Here is a 17,032-nt window from a genome sequence, read left to right as displayed (position 1 = left end):
CTACCGTGTGTGCAAAGAATGGGCATGCCAAGATGCTGTGGCATCATGTAGGCTGTTTTCCCGTGCATTTAGTATTGGAGATTGGGTAGTCTCAAGTTTCGGTGATCCGTTAGAGCGAGATGCAGATGGAGCATTCGCTCCCCACTGCCGGTGCTTTTCATGATAGCGTCGTCGCAGTGGGGGCGACACTACCAGCTGTGGGGTCTGAGTGCATGTGAAAGCGTGGTTGGCTTCACTTAATTTGTACTGCTGATTCAAAGATACCGTCGATGTGGCATGAAACCGTATCATTCATCGCCGACTCCCAAATTCATCATCAAAATGAATTGTTTTCTCATTCAAGTTTGCTTTTTTCGATTGCCCGATAATTTGGAAAACTCTGTGGCTCCTCTCCTTGTAAGAAAAATATATCAGCAACTGTATTTATCTGCATAAAAGGTCGAATTTCAATACAACGAAATTTTGATATAACGAAGCAAATTGCTGATTTTACTGACTTCGTTGTATCGAGGTTTAACTGTATTATTGCTTGTCGTCCATCATGTATTGTTTTCGACCATCTAGTCTTGTAGCCATACATCTGTTATGCTACAACCAGGTATGCCTTTCTTGCAATGAACCCTTTTAGATGTGTCTAGAACACACAAGTCCTTCAGCAGCTTTTTCTTGCACAATTTTATAACTTTTCTTTTTTGGCAACGATTTGATTAGTGTTTCTAAAAAGCTAGTTATGCAGCAGCTGTGTTTGCCATCAGGCTCTCAAAATGTTGAGAGGCTATTTCTGCAGTTTATTTTTATGACAATCAGTAATCTTGTGTTTAAAACTGATCCTTTGTAGCTTATAGTTAGTAGTCATTTTTGCACTAGCTAATAGAGGCGTAATATCTAACTTTACTGATATGAATATTCCTGCTGTAAATATATGCGTCTACGCTTGATTATACGATATTTGATACTTGCTATTCATATTCGATTTGTACTCAAGAGAGTTGATATTCGCCCACTTCTAGTTTTCTTACCTCTTTTAAGCTTAATGTAGTGTGCCTTTCTCTTGAAGCAAGGGTGGGAAAATTTAGCATCAAACATGCTAATCTTTCATTTTAAATGAAGACGTGCTCTGTTGACCCAGCATAAGGTTGATGTGGGAGAGGATTATTAGTTGAACTTGCAAATGAATGATGCCAAGACCAGTTACAATTAGCCTTTTTCATTGTTATTTTTTCCATACAGGTGCTCTTGTGAGACAATTCTGGGTCAAGTTGCAGATCCATCAGAAATCTACTTTGTATGTGAGTGTGAGGACATCGCTGTGAGCGACATTATTTCAGCGTGCAATGTGAGTGTACGTTATGCTGCAGAAATGCATGTGCAAGGGAATTGACGCAGTTTTCAACTTTTTTTATTCATTTACTCTACTTTCCCTGTTCAAATACAGGAATGCTCTCATCGTGCAGTGCTGAAGCGATTTCAGTGGCAGTAGTTGCATTGGGAAGGAAAGAGATGGTGCGTAGATAGAGAGAACAGTAATCTTGTGAGGTTCAAAAGGGCACTTGGATGAGTTGGGTTGTAGGCCAGCACGTTGGAAGACAGCAAGAATGGCTGACATACACATAAGGTGGCTCGTAAATGTGGGCAAAAAAATAAAAACCTATCACATCGTCTAGATAACATTAGACAAGTGGACTATTTATGGCCATAAAGTAGACAGTCCATCATTTGCTGGAAGGTTGCTAGGGTATTACAAAGGCTGAACAGCATAACCTTGGATTGGTAAAGCCTGCCCGGCGTTAACGAAAGCAGTCTTTTCATGGTCCAAGTCGTCTACAGAGCTCTGACAATACCCAGAGCAAACGTCTATGGACGTGAAGTACTTGGCTACATCCAGACAGTCCAAGGTGTCATCAGTACTTGGCATTGGGTTGACGTCCTTGCGTGGGACCTTATTCAGATGTTGGTAATCGAAGCAAAAAATGCCAGCTGCCATACTTCTTCTTAACAAGGGCAGCTGGTGACGCCCATGGATTAGAAGAACGTTTGATGATGCTTTTAGTCATAATTTTACCCACCTCGTGCTGTACAACTTGGCGTTCAGCTTGTGAAACATGGTACGAATGTCGGCGTATGGGATTGACATCACTGGTGTATATTCAATGAGTGACCACTGACATCTACCCAAAAAGCCACCATCAAAATAAATATGTTGTGATGAGCCTCCAAGACAAGGCCGATATCAGCAGCCTGTGCGGGAAGAAGGTCAGGTGCCATTCAGGTTCGCCTGGTGTGGGATTGAACTGATTGAACTTGCCTGCAGATGATGGTGGAACTTCCACGTCTAGTACGGATATTTCGCAATCATGGGCTGTGTGTCATGTGGAATGTTGCAGTTCTGAGGCAGTTGAAGTTGAATTACACTGGACGTGCAGTCAAAAAGGGTGGAATAGAATGAGAAGTCTAATCCTAGTATAATGTTGTGAAGGCACTGTTCCAAAAACATAAACAAAACATTGACAATGTGCTCTGCAATGCAGACATGAGCAGTGCACATTCTCAGCACGATGGGCATTCCTCCATTGGAAATGCGGAGAGTTCGTGTTGCAGCAGGTGTGAGAACTTTGTTCAGGTGGCGACGCAATCGGGCACTCATAAAAGATAGTTGCACATCGGTGTCGATCAATGCTGGAATATTTATGCTGTCAAATTCAATCACTTCAGTCAATTCAATCAATGATTCAATCAAATCAAAGACCAGTCAAGTTCTGTCTGGTCAGTAAAATGAGCAGATGATTTTTAGGTTGAGTTGTCAATGCAGCAATATTTTAGAAATTTTTCAAAGAAACCTAGATTAAGTTTTTTACTGTTAGATGATCGGCTTGAGTGTAGAGTTACAGGTGGAACATTTAACCTGAACATGGCATATTCGGTGCCATATTGCATACCTGCATTTCAGGTTGTTAAATAATTTAACCTTGCTCTGGTGTCTACTAGCCTCCTGCTTATCTCAGATTAAGATGCTGACCGTTCCTTAAAGGTGTCAGTTCTGTGTTCAATTCTTGAACTAGGACAAATTTTTCTTCAACTGCAAAGCTTGCTTTCTGAGAAGCCCTTATGGCTTTCCTTTAAAGTTTCATGCTACTCGTGGGTTTGATGACAATTTTTTCTTTCATTCAACCTGAACATGCTTTCTTTTTGGATGAATGGCTCCTATAGGCCTCGGTACATATAGAAAAAGCTTCATGTGAAGAAACACGGTAGATTTACAAATTGTTAAAACAGTTTCAGTCTCACGGTCAGTGGTTGGAACCAGGGAAGGCACTTAAAGGACTTTCTCTTCTTTCTCGTACATAGGTCAAGCGCAAATTCTTCTACAGGGAGTGGTATGAAGAAGGTGGCAAGCCTTATACTTCCAGCATGTCAGCCTCTTGCCCCAAGGATGGCTTCACCTACTCAAAGATGTGAGTTTCTTTTATTTCGAAGTTTAGCACATCTGAAAGTTTGTCCAGAATATATCAAGAATATGCCCAGTTTATACAGATGCCACATTTGTGTTTCCATGGTTGTTAATTGCTATTGCAATTAAGTTTATGGGAGCCTTCTCAAGCTTTATGGTTGGTGCACTTGTACGTAGATATGAAATAATCATGTGTTTAGTTTACAGTGTTTAGTTGGTACATATGCAGGGTGTTGCTGCTATTGTGCATGAAGCCTTGAAAATAGCTATGAAGCTACTTATTCTGTACAAATAAGACCAAATGCTTGTTGTTTAGAGTCTTGTTAAAATACCGCCAGTAATATATTTAGTCCCTGGCATCCAATTAGTTAATTACAAAAGTAATCAGCTAAACTTTAATTGTAATTGTCAACATGTCCATTAGAAAGTTGTAAGAGATATCAAAATTAGATGGTTCTAGCAGACACACATTGTATGTTTATTTCTTCTCAAGAAGAGACACAGCGCACGAATTATGCTTCAAACCAGGCACTGCTGCCGTGCGCCAGTTGCTACTCTCACTGCAAGTGCCATATTTTGGCACATATAACCTGCACCATTATTTAAAAAATTTTGGGTGTGGGTAATATATGAATTTTGCCTCAAGGTGTGGCTTCACAGCAGGGAAAATTTTGCCTAGAAGTGTGGCTTCAAGGCAGTACATGCAGCGCTGCCGTGAGGCCACACTTCCAGGACTCGTTACTCATGTTAGCTCAGTACACATGTGCCACCTAACGTAGTGTTGCACGTAAGTCCTACATTCAATGAGCTTCCTTTAATTCGAGCTCCATTTAATTTGAACAAATTTCTGGGCCACTCTGAGTTTGAGTTCTCAAGGTTCGACTGTAATAACTTTCCAGTACTAGGCGTAAAATGATGCTTTCGTGCTGCCCTGCATTATTTTTATTTTTTATTTTATTTCAGCAGTACTGCTAGCCTGGAAAGGCTGTGAGCAGGAGTGGGGTACAAAATGCATAAATACATAATACACACAATAACTATTTTGCATAACATCACTTGCGCATAAAAATAAAGTATACCAGGACTAGTTTTGTGTGCAAATACAGGGTTTAAGTCACGTCGGAAAACATACAGGGTAAAACATACGCATACAAGGCAACAAAAGAAATCTTTACATCTAGACAAAAAGAAAACAAAACAACTAGTGTCCTCTGACTAATTAAATTGTCGACAGGTGAGCCATCAGGGCTGAAATGAAAGTAGCTAAAGATGAGCATTCCACAACGTCGGCTGGACGCACATTCCATTCTTGCACCATTCTTGGAAAGAATGAATTTTTAAAAATATCAGTTTGAAAATAAAATTATCGCAGTTTTTTGGAGTGGTGAGAGCGTGTGGTTCGTTTGGTGACAGACTGGTTTTTATTGTGATAGAGTAGATACAGATACTGTAATCGATCAGCTTGGTACTGGGACTGTAACGAATTCAATTCAGCTTTTTTCACCAAGGCACTAGCGTATGCGTGCCAGCTGTAGGTATTGTAAACAAATCTGGCAAATTTTCTTTGAATACTTTCTAACTGGACAGCATTTTCTTTTGTGTACGGGTCCCACACTATTGACACATATTCTATGACTGGTCGGATAAACATCTTATATGTCATCAGTTTAATATCTTATGGCGCCTGTCGCAGTGTTCGTCTTAGGTACCCAAGTTTGCTTACTGCTTTTTTCTTGATGTAAGAAACATGCTTGTTCCACTGAAGATCCCAGGTAAATATGATGCCTAAATACTTATAATGTTTTACTTCAGATAATAAACTTCCATTTATAAAGTATTTAAGTTGTAATGGTAAGTGCTTTCTAGTGATTCTAATAAGAACTGTCTTTCCGGGGTTAGTTCTCATTTGCCAGGTCTCGCACCATTTTTCTATGTGATAAAGAGCTTCGTTGCATTGGACCTGGTCGTGAGGGTTATCAATGTTGTGGTAAATTATGCAGTCATCTGCAAATAGCTTAATTTTGATGGATACTTGATTAACAATGTAATTTATAAATACCAAGAAAAATAGCAGTCACAGGAGCAATCCTTGTGGAGCGCCCGACCCTACAGTTACGGGGGCCGAGCAAAAATCTATTGATACACACTGTTGCCGGGAGTATAAGTAATCTTCTATGCATGACACTAACATATCATATTTTAGTATAGCCTTAACCTTCAATAAAAGTTTTAAATGCAAAACACAAATGCTTTTTGAAAGTCTAAAATATGACATCTATTTGAGATACAGCATCAATAGCAGCCGCGAAATCGTGAACAGTTTCAAGGAGTGCTGTCACTGTTGGTTTCCCTTGGCATAAACCATGCTGCCTATTGTCAATTACATTGTTCTTTTCAAGGAATCTCACTATATGCTTGAATATTATATTCTCTAGAATTGTTTAACATGAGTACAGCAGTGAGATCAGCCTGTACGAGGTTATTTGACGTGAGTCGCCACCTTTATGTATAGGAATTATCTTACTGTACTTCCACTCGACTGGTAATTGAGCTTGCAATAATGACTTTTTCAATATCATACATAAGTACTACGAACACCATTCAACCTACCTTATAAGTATGCCGTTAACTCCCGGGGTTTTCTTTGAGTCCAAGTTTAGCAATAGTGATTAGCACACCTTGCTCAGATACGGAAATGTCACTAATAGGTGGAACATCAATTATAGGAATAAAGTGCGGTTGGCTGCCATTGTCTTGAGTAAAGACTGAGCAGAAGAATCGATTAAAAGCCAATGCAAGCTCTGTTTTGTCAGCCTCATTTTCACCATTAATATAAAGACTGTACTGTGACTTTTGCCCAGAAGAAAAATGCTGCCAGAACTTACCCGGAGCTGAACGAAGAAAATTTTTCTTAGTTACATTGAAGTAGTGATGCTTTGCTGTTGAAATACTGTCTTTAAGAGCCAGGCGTATGTCGCAAAGTTTAAATACGTTAGTTTGGGAAGGGCATTGCCGGCATGTTTTTCTTATCCTTTTCACCTTGCGTTCAAGGAGAGCAACCTTCTTATTAAGCCACAGTTTTGTATTTTCATTCTTTTTGTTCTGTGAGGCATGAAAACTTTGATGTACTTGAGCACAAGACTTTTGAAGAAGTGCCAGAGCTCATCGACACTGCAATCGCTCATCGACACTGCAATCGCTCGCTTGATATAATGAAAGAAAACCAGAAAATGAGCCATCCAGCGCATCCAGAATGCCTGTGTCATTCGCGCATGTTAAAATCAGAACAATTTGCACTTCTTTTTTCTTTTTCGGTATATGGCGCAGATTAAGCATTCGAGTTATTAGCTTGTGGTCTGATCTATCCTTGAGAATGTGAACTATGGGATCTTTCCCAAGTATACCTTTCCCGACAAGAAAAGATCAAGGATAGATTTAGCGTTTTTGTGAACACGAGTCAGTTCTTAACTAATTGGGAGAGCTCATGGAAGGTAACTAAATCAGGTAACTGTAAAGCAATAGCAGTAAGAGGCTCTGGAATATCACTGCTCCAATAAATGGATGGCACATTGAAATCACCGGCAATCAAAAGGTTACTGGTGAGCGCGCCATGGTCACATAAAAATTCATTTAGCACTTAGAAGAAATTGCTTTTATAATTTGGTGGGCGGTGAAACCCACCTATTACCAAAGTGCATTCCTTGAGGCAAATTTTACCGATAACACATTCTAAACCTGGTACATCAGGTAGTCTGATCAAATGTAATGTTTTTTGTGCAGAATGGCAGCCCCTACACCTTGGGAATTTCTGTTTTTACAAAGGATACTGTATCCAGATGGTACTATTTCAGTGTCGGATATATCGCTGTGCAGCCAAGTCTCAGTTACTTCAACTATTTGAGGTTTATGCGAAAGAACAATAATTTCTAATTCATTACTTTTATTTGCATTACCGCGAGCATTGAACTGGAGACAAATGATTGGCTTGCCTTTGATGTTAACGGGTCGTTGTTGGTGAAGAGAGTTCGTGGACTAGACAAGAACTCACGTTTTTTGGGTGTCGTCTCATTCAGAAAAGCCATTTTCAATTTTAATTTTATCGTGTATCAGCCTAACGTTTTTGCCTGACTTTCTGATGTCCACTGTGCTCTCCAAAAACGTCTTTCTTCTCGTCTGGTGATTGTCAAGTAATCCTCTGTGATAAAAATTTGCTGCCCTTTTAACTTGTAGCCGTTCTTCAATACATTGGTCTTTTTGTGGTAATCCATTAGCTTCAATATCACTGGCCGAGGTCCATGAGTATTTCCACTGCCAATCCTATGGACTCTTTCAGTAGACGTTACTTTTATTCCTAGCTTCTTTTCAAAACTGCCTTGCACAACACTATGTTCAAGGTCCGCCTATGTTTCGCTCGGTTTCTCTGGAATGCCAAATACCAGAAGGTTGTTCCTTCTCCCGCTGTCCTCAAGGTCGACAATCTTTTTTCCCATGTCTTTGATTTTTTTTTTTTGTCCAGAATGCGAGTGACTGACCAGACCTCTTTAATCTGAGAAGCTGATGCTTCAACATTCTTAAACCTCTGTTCTATCTCATCAAGCCCTTTTTGTATTACTTATTGTCCTGCTAGAATATCGGCAGTAACTCATCGGTGGTGAGGTCAGGGTTTGACTCAATATCGCCGCAAAGAATCAGCAAAGCACATGCAAAATCCTGCACAAACATGGCTACAGCAATAATACACTCTGGGCACGTCATCTGGACAAAACAGCGCTTACTAGATTTACAAGAACCCACAGTATCACTGACCCACATGAAGAATAAGAATGGATTAAATTCCATGTCGACCACTGGCCAGCTGACATGCCCACTGAAGGAAGCCGAACGATATGGCGTACTTAAGTCCGGGCCTGATGATGTAGACCATGCCGCACGTGACTTGATCCCATTGTCAGCGCAGTTTAGCAGAAGCCATTATAGATATGCCATAAGGGACCTTTCATGAAGTGTCGCTTTATTTGTTGTTTAAAATCACCAGGCAATTGACTTGAGAAACCAGCTCGTCGTATTCTTTTTTTACCGTGACAGCACTTAAGATCTTGAAACAAAGTTTGCTCCATTCGTCCATCTGTCTGCCTGTCAGTTCATTGCATTACGTTGTGGCTGCATTGTTGTGCCCCAATTCCTGCTCCATTTTATTAGTATGTAGTATGGGTATTATACACACTGTTTTACTGCAGTAGTAGTTCGAATAGAGATTTGCTGCATCAGTCCGTCTCTCCATTATGCCATAGTGTGTGTCGAAGTGCTCTCATGGCTATTGTGTCAGTGGCTCCAGTGGTAGAGTACTCTCGTTGCTATTGTCATCGTGCTGTCGTCATTGTGTACAGTTGAATGAGTTTGGACAAGATTGGATAATTACACAAAGTTATTGTCGTGTCGCAAACGCGCCGCAGCATAGACGCTGTCCGACAAACAAGGGAACGCACTCACACGGAGCGCATGTAAATGGTGCCAGACCAGGCTAAGAGTTGGGCAGGAACTGATTTCAAGAAACACTCAATCTGTATATAGTACCTATAGCTCCATGACGTCGCACTACATCGTTGTGACGTTACACTAAGCATGCACGTCACCATCCTCTAAAGCTCAAAACAATGACTGAGAGATCTGCAACACCATGAATCAGAGATCCACTACACCACAGTTATGACATTGAGGGAGTCGGATGTGTAACTGCAGTAGCAGTGAAGGAGTTCAGAACTGGAAAACTTTGATGAATTCTGCTGATTTTCCTTCTATATTATCAAACAGGACACTTGCTCATCTGTTAGTGTGGCTATCTAAACTAGGCCAGTACTTTAGATGTCATTTTAAAGAAACACAATGGGAAAATATGAAGCTTGATTGGGAGATTATTTTTATTAAATAGAAAATTACTTTAACAGAAGTTTGTAGTTTCGTATGCCAGAAAACAGCATAGATGTTGTGAGTAGGATGCCACTGCCACTTTCAAGTCTTCAAGAGGTTTCTGTGATGGTGCAGATTGCAACATGCTTGCATGACACTTCTGCACCATCACATTGTACACTTTCTTTGCTATTGACATTGGCACAGGGGTACTGTTTCTAGTGCAGTCTTTGTATGAATAAGGTTTAGAAAGGGAAGTTTCCCCTAATTTGTAATTTTCTCGGGTGATAAATTCTCATTCTGCCAGAGAAATGCAGGGAGTGTTTGATAATCTCTCAAAAGAGTATCATGCAAGCCAATCCTGAGTTTTTGCCATTTTCCTTGTTTATCAAGGCATGGGGTTGGTTGCTGGCTGCTCATGAGCTGGAAGCAATGCCATGTGGCTCGTAGCATGCCATAGAATGATTCTCCATCCTCATTTTATCAAACGCACATTACCTAATAGATTTTAAATGTTTACATGTGTCTCTCATTTATAAGAAAGTAAACATACTGTTTACATGTGTGTACAAATTTGCTGCATCAGAATTTTGCTCTTCTGTAATTTTCTCCTCTTCATTTTTAATGTGGATTGGTCTGTTTCTTGGCTGCATTTGCAGCGCTGTTTACAGGAGTTTCACAACGGTTTTAATGCAACGGTGGAGGCCAGCGTGCAACAGTGTGGTCGATATCAAACGTAAATGCCAAGCAACATGTGTCGAAGCCCTGAAGTTGCATTTAAATGTAACGATCAATGATTATGAAGCAAAAGTTACCTTGTGTATATTTCATTCAAATAGATAATAACTTATATGTGCAGTTTTGTTAACCAGTAATCTATAAATTGTTTTACATCGCATTATACGGGCTCCACATTAGAGGTCAGACTGGCGATTGTACAGCTGCAGTGGTGAAAGCTGATGTTGTGGTGCCGCAACAAAGCCGAGCAGCCAGACATAACTGCTGCTGTGTTCGAGCAGGACCATGAGCCAGTAAACAAACCTTTAGTACTTTTGAAGGGTGGTAGAACTCGCTTATACAACTTCGCTATCTTAGGTGTATCAGTTGTCAGATTAAAACATACATGTGAAAGATTTTTTTGGCAACTCAGCCCACCACATTAAAAAGTTACGTACTCCTGCTTTGTGGTGTTTATTTACTTAGCTGCTAATGTGCTTGTTGTTGTCTTTACCTGTGAAGGTACATCCCAGCACTGGGCCGTTTCGAAGATGTTCCAGAGATGATAAGGTCAGAGGATTCGTGGGAGTATGACTGCTACAGCTGCATTAAGAAGGAAAAAAGGAAAAAGGTGTGTAGTGTGTATTGTTGTTGGGCCTAAGTCTGCATGGAGGCCACTGCCAGTCTTGTAATACAGTGTTTTTGCAGATGCTATAAGTAAATCCTCCAGCTTTTGCGGCGTCTATTGCAGCTCTCATTGCCATGATGATGATCATGATCATCGTCATCATGTTTCTTTGGCCAAAGATGATGATGCCAGGAGACTCTTCCTTGCACCCATCCAGGATTTCGTTCAGCTCTAAAAAAAATAGCACAAAATGCTGGAATGAAGATAACATTTACAAACTAGCCTTTTATGCTAGCTATATGCAGTTAAACCTCGATATATTAAAGCCAGTAAAATCGAAAATTTGTTTTGCTATATGGAAATGTTGTTATATTTAAATTTGACCTTTTATGCAAATAAGTACAGTCGCTGGTGAATTTTTCTTACACAGAAGGGGTGAACAATTTTTGGAATAATGGCGATCTGAAAAAGGAAATTTGAATGAGAAAAAAAATCGTTTTCTTGAATTTGAGAGTTGGTGGCGAGAGGTACGGCTTCTCGCCGTGTCGACGATATCTTTACATCAGCGGTGCAAAGTGAAGCCAGCCATGCTTTTGCATTCCCTCAATCTCCACAGCTGATGCCGTCTCCCACAATGGAACGACACCATCATGAAAAGCGCTGGCAGCGGGGAGCGAATGCTTCGATCTGCCTATCGCTTCAGTATGTCTTTGATACTTGAGATTACGTAATCTCCAGTACTAAACATGCGAGAAGACAGCACACATGATGCCACCCAATTTCTGCATGCCCACTCCTTGCATACATGGCAGATTACTTCAAAAACAGGGCAGCATGGGCTGTGTATGCGATCGGCTGCACCGAGAGCCGTGCGCAGCCATGGCCACACTAGAAAAGGAGACGTGCTCTAACCTGTCCCCCACTTCCTCCTCCATCCCCTTCCTCACGTTACCGAGAGCTTGCTCCCCTCTTCCCCTTGTTCACGCAAGAAGGTACAAACGACAGCGTTCGTCAAGCCACCATCCTTCTTGGCTAACCGTCACACGCTTTCACTGGCGCCCAAAGCATACAGCGCATGGGGCACAATAAGATCTTATTGCACTTTGTACAGGACACGATGCTGTTCCAATTTGGCGGCCACTTTTGGTTGCTGCTTCGACTTGAGAGGTTGGAGAGACAAGCAGATGACTGAAACTAAGCCACTTGATCCTCTGCATTCGTGAAAGTTTTCATTTATTGTCCCGGTATTTCTTTATGGCAACAGTTAAATTTTGTTACTGTATTGAAATTGTGTATAAACACACTTCATTATATTGAGGTTCTAAATATATGGTGTTCTACGGCAAGAAGTTATAAAAAGGGAAATACTTGGTTATATCGAGAATTTTGTTATACTGGAGCTCGTTATATTGAAGTTTAATTGTATACTGTAGAACCTCGTTGATACATTCCCATTACATGCATTTCTCGGCGCCAACATTCACAACCGAGAACACAAAAAAATGGCCCAATAGAGTTGACGCTAATTTTTTACCAGTTCATACATTCCCGGAAAACAAAATTTTTCAGCACCAAAGTTCAGTACATCGCCAAAGTGTGATCGTATCATATGTGTTCCGTCCACTAGATCCCATGTAAACAAGAAAATGCACGAGGTGCATGCGATTGAGAACAGTATATTGTCACATAGTAGTGACGGTTAATAATACAGCGGCAGATCTGTGAATTTTATAGGGCAAACTTGTGTCCACAAAAGCAATTTAAACTCAAAAGCACAGCGATAGCAGCGAACACGGTCGGCGATTGGCGAAATCTGATCAGGAGGTCTAGCACGTCAACTTTTATAGATGAGTCATTGAAGGTTCTAGAGAAATCACTGGTGCCCGCATGTCTTCTAGAAAGTTCTACACTATTCGCATTGCGTATACAAGCAATCAGATTACACAAGTTTCAGTAACAACAGACAGCGGATAGAACCGTCGATGGTGGTGGGGGACAGCTGGGGTTGCGGTGATATAGGCTGCACTTGGAGGTACTCTAAAGTGATCACTGTAGTTTCTCCTTGACCATGTCTGGGACCACAGCCACCTGGAGTTCCAACTAAGGTAACATCTTGTAAGTTCTTCATGCACAATGGCCCTGATGGTCTCTTGGAGGTCGCCGGAACCCAGTGCTTGGATGGTGCACTGTGGCATGAGCTCTTGATCGTTATATCACCTGATGTGCATTGCCAGAGTTTTCTCAATCGTTGATGACTCTGTTGAAAACTCAGCTATGGTCTTCGGCAGGTTGTGGATCTGTCCGGCAAAAAAGTCCTTGCTTGACAGCCCACATCAGGAAGCGGACTTCTTTCTCCTCCAACATTTCCAGGTCTGCGTGCCGTAAAAGATGGGCCATCTCCTCCATGAAGATCACGATGATCTCAATGGGCAGCTGCACTCGGTTTCTAGTCGAGCTTGGGCTCGCTCTTTGCGCATGATGCTTTTGAATGTCTGCAGGAAGCCACTTCGGAACAGGTCACACATCGTTAAGGTGGCTTCTCAATTCTCGAACTAGTCCTGCTGGCATCTTTTTGGCATCAAAAAGACATGGCGCAGCCTGTCATCACTGTTCCAGATGTTAAATGTAGTGACCCTCTCATACATCTCCAGTCAGCTTTCCGGGTCCTCAAATGTTGAACTGCAGAACGTTGGTGGCTCCCTGGGCTGCTACAGCACTATCTGTGTTGGCGACACTGGGGCTGTCATTGTAGCTACTGTCGTGGCCGGGCACTTCCTGGTGTTCTCAGGCAAAAGTTCGTGCTCCGGGGGCAGACCTTGCAGCCTGCAGCTAGCTCGCTGGTCCTTGGCGACATTGGTGTTGTCTTCATGGCTAGGGCTTGGTTCATGGCTTTGTGGGGGCATTCAGTACATGAACGCACTAGCACCTCCACCAGATGTGACATGGTAGTGACGGGGAATAATACAGTGACAAATCTCTGAATGACAAAACTAACTTTTATTGGGCGAACTTGTGCCCACAAAAGCAAGTTATACTCAAAACACAGCAGTAGCGGTGAACACAGTAGGCGATCTTCAAAATCTGATCAGTGGGTTAAGCACATCGGCTTTTATACATGAGTCATCAAAGATTCCAGAGAAATCGCTGGTGCCCGCCTGTCTTCCAGGAAGTTTTGCACCTTTCGTGTCGTGCATACAAACAATCAGATTACACAAGGTTCAGGGACAAAGACAGCGGATAAAACCATCGATAATATTCTAGAAACAACCCATACATGCAGGCATGTCCTGCGCTGAGCGATAACGTTTCTTAGATGGTGAAGCACAGTCACGCAATAAAGACGAACAAGTACATGTGTCAATACAGCTGCCTGCCACGGCAGCTTCACTGCAATACTTGCCCGCCCGTTTCATGTGAAAACGCCGGCACGCACTCAGTTTTTCATTTCGGGTCCAGCAAATCTTCTCCGAGGTGGTTGCTCGCGGCATTCACAGCTATCACCGCCAGTCCTATTGTGATAAGCATCTTCGCCTAGCTTTTTCGCAGCGCATGGTGCCGTTGGAAGTGTAGTGCGTGCTTTTAATAGGCAATAATCAAAACGCACCACCGTTTCCTACTGCAGACTGCAATTGTATATGTTTTCCAGCCGCTAGATCCCATGTGAACAGGAAAACGTGCGAGGCGCGCGTGATCAAGGATGGAATATAGCCTTCCTTCTCACCGTGAAAATGATGGCGTGCACAGTTTCTTATTTCGGTACCAGCAAATCTCCACCCAAGTTGTCGCACATCACATTAGCAAATTTGCAATTCGCAATTCGCATCAATTCGCAGCTATTGCCACCAACACATTGTCCAACACATTGAGGAAATTAGATGACCCTCCTCTGAGTGAACAGACAATACTAGAGCACTGTCCCCACCGATCATTGGCTCAGAAGGCAGTGAAGGCACTTTTGTGCTTTCTCAGAACGTCTAGTTTGTGCGAGCGGCTTTAACTCATGTACTGTCCGTGCATGTCTCTATACCTTCTCTCTCCCTTCTCTCTCTTCCCCTCCTCCCTTCCCCCAGCGCAGGGCAGCCAACCAAACTCTTGACTGGTTAACATCCCTGTCTTCCTTGTATTCCTCTCTCTCTTTCTTTATAGCCACCAAACCTATTGCAATAAGCATCGTCACCCGTCTGCTTTACACTGCGTGTTGCCTAGTGCCATTAGTAGCATACTTTACGCTTTTAGCAGGCGACAATCAAAACACGCCGCAGTTCCCTGCTGCAGGCGGCACCATGTGGGCATCACATTTCACTTCGTCAGCATCTGGCGTCACCCACCAATTCGATTTCGTTTTGGTTTCCCATCACCCTCTTAAAACACCACGCAATAAGAAAACAACAAAACATAACTTGAGTCGCTGGAGCACCACCAACTCGACACGCGTCGTCGTCACGTGCTGCAACGATTCTCGCGACGCTTCGCATTACGTAGATGTCAACAATAGTTCAGTATGTCATTTTTTTAGTTACTTCGGATCGTACGTTTTCCCAGTTAGTACATTTTTTCTTGCAGTTTTTTCTAAACGTATAAACGGGGTTCTACTGTACAGCGTTGATATTTCAGCATTTATAATATGAAAGTAATGTCATCAATTGCTGTTGTAGTGATGTGGTTCTGAAGGTTATCGCTGTCATGAATACATATACGCAGGTCATTTGAAAACACCCTCAAATGTGTTGTTGTTTTTTCTCTTTTTTTTTCTATGTAACAGTATACAGAAAGAAAGACCATGAGCTACAGCCACAGCAACTAATAAAGTCTCTATCTTTGTAGCTAGGAATAGGCTTTAATGGTGCTATGCATTGGTTCATAGTTATGACTCCTGAAGAATACGGTGTTGCATGCTGATGTCATATTCAACTGAAGGTGATTGAAGTTACAGTCCTCGGTCACAGTCACGCCTGTTGCTTACTTTTGCTTTGATGGCGATGGTACAAATAGGTCAATACAAATACCTGGACGGATGTCTCAATCATTTTTCTCATGATGCTTGTCAATGGTGCATCTCCTGAGCAGCCTTTTGCACGTACCTTTAAGTTCTCTGATTTCTGGGAGGCTTCAGATTATAGGTGGCTCGCTACATCTTCAGGCTGCGAAGTGAAACCTGTCTTGAGTGTTTTTTCTTTTTAAGAAAAGAAATGTGCAGGTGAAGAATTACAAATGCCAGGAGTAAATGTCAAAAAGCAGTTTCTCTATGTGTGGCTGCTCATGTTGTGTCTCTCTTTGGTGCAGCAGCGGCTCAGTGAATGCTTAGCTTGTACATGTTGGGAGCAAACTTATTTGGGTGGCCTTCTAGACTTACAAGCAAGCCTGTCAACTCATCACAAAGCCCAGAGAATGCTTTGGTCAGCTTTTAGTCTTTGATTGTGCATCCTGTACAGCTTTTGATGCAGCCGTTGTGCAGTAAACAAGTGTTCTGACTTTGATGAAATTCACATTTTGATGATTTCAATGAGAGAATGACTAAGATTTATAGAGCTCTTGTGAGGAGTGAGTGCTTTCAGTTGGGTACTGTTTCATTTGTTTTATTGCTTTGTTTGGTGTGTGCATCAAACGACATTGACTGGTGACAAATGGGGAAAAAAATAACTGTGCCTTTAGTGCAATAATTTCAAGGTGTCCTTTGTTCAGCAACCATACTTTTCTTTACACATTTTAACTTGCTTGTAACTGCTGTGCTCAGGCTGAAAGCTGTCGATTTGGGGAGGTGCTGTTTGGAGAGAAGAATGCCAAAGTTTACTACAGTTCAGTCAAGTGGCAGAAGGAGACCTATTCTGTCGGCAACTGCATCTTTTTGAAGCCAGGAGTTCTTGACCATCATCCCAGCAATACAAAGGTAGGGCATCAAAGGTATCAATACAATGTACATCAATACAAAGGTAGGTTGACAGAAATGTGCTATGATGATAGGGTGCAACATAAATATCTGGTCAACTTGTGAGTATTCATATTGGATTATCCAATATTCTGGCTGAATAGAAATGTTTGCTTGACTGCCTGTATTTTCAGTGACTTCTGAATGTTAAAGATGTACTGACACAAAAATTCCAACTTGAAATAATTGGTAGGTTTTATGGCTGCAACCTCATAGGTATAATTGGTAGGCTGTCAATAGCATATGCAGCTTAGAGCACATTTTAATTTAATTTTGAAGTTTGTGCAAACAGAAAAATTATGGAGTACAGCACCTATCGATGTAGTCATCAGCGTAGGTACTATTTGTAAACAGTGTTACGTCATGAGTTTTGACGATTGATTTCAGTGATGTGTGACGTCATTGG

The 17,032-nt window shown here is 41.8% G+C and overlaps 1 protein-coding gene across 9 annotated transcripts in view; it reads left to right on the top strand.

The window, feature by feature from the left end:
- LOC142572753 (DNA (cytosine-5)-methyltransferase PliMCI-like) overlaps window positions 1–17,032 on the top strand; it is a 181,572-nt gene that overhangs the window by 90,484 nt on the left and 74,056 nt on the right. For all 9 annotated transcript variants that reach the window (XM_075682082.1, XM_075682077.1, XM_075682076.1 and 6 more), the window contains 4 exons: window positions 1,231–1,336; window positions 3,346–3,452; window positions 10,595–10,703; window positions 16,435–16,587. In XM_075682082.1, the coding sequence (XP_075538197.1) occupies window positions 1,231–1,336; window positions 3,346–3,452; window positions 10,595–10,703; window positions 16,435–16,587 (475 nt within the window). The remainder of the gene's footprint in view (window positions 1–1,230; window positions 1,337–3,345; window positions 3,453–10,594; window positions 10,704–16,434; window positions 16,588–17,032) is intronic.

The sequence above is a fragment of the Dermacentor variabilis genome, chromosome 2 (assembly GCF_050947875.1).
Source record: "Dermacentor variabilis isolate Ectoservices chromosome 2, ASM5094787v1, whole genome shotgun sequence".
Taxonomy (NCBI): Eukaryota; Metazoa; Arthropoda; class Arachnida; order Ixodida; family Ixodidae; genus Dermacentor; species Dermacentor variabilis.
The sequence above is the reverse complement of the archived record's forward strand: the minus strand, read 5'-3'. Positions and strand labels throughout refer to the sequence as shown.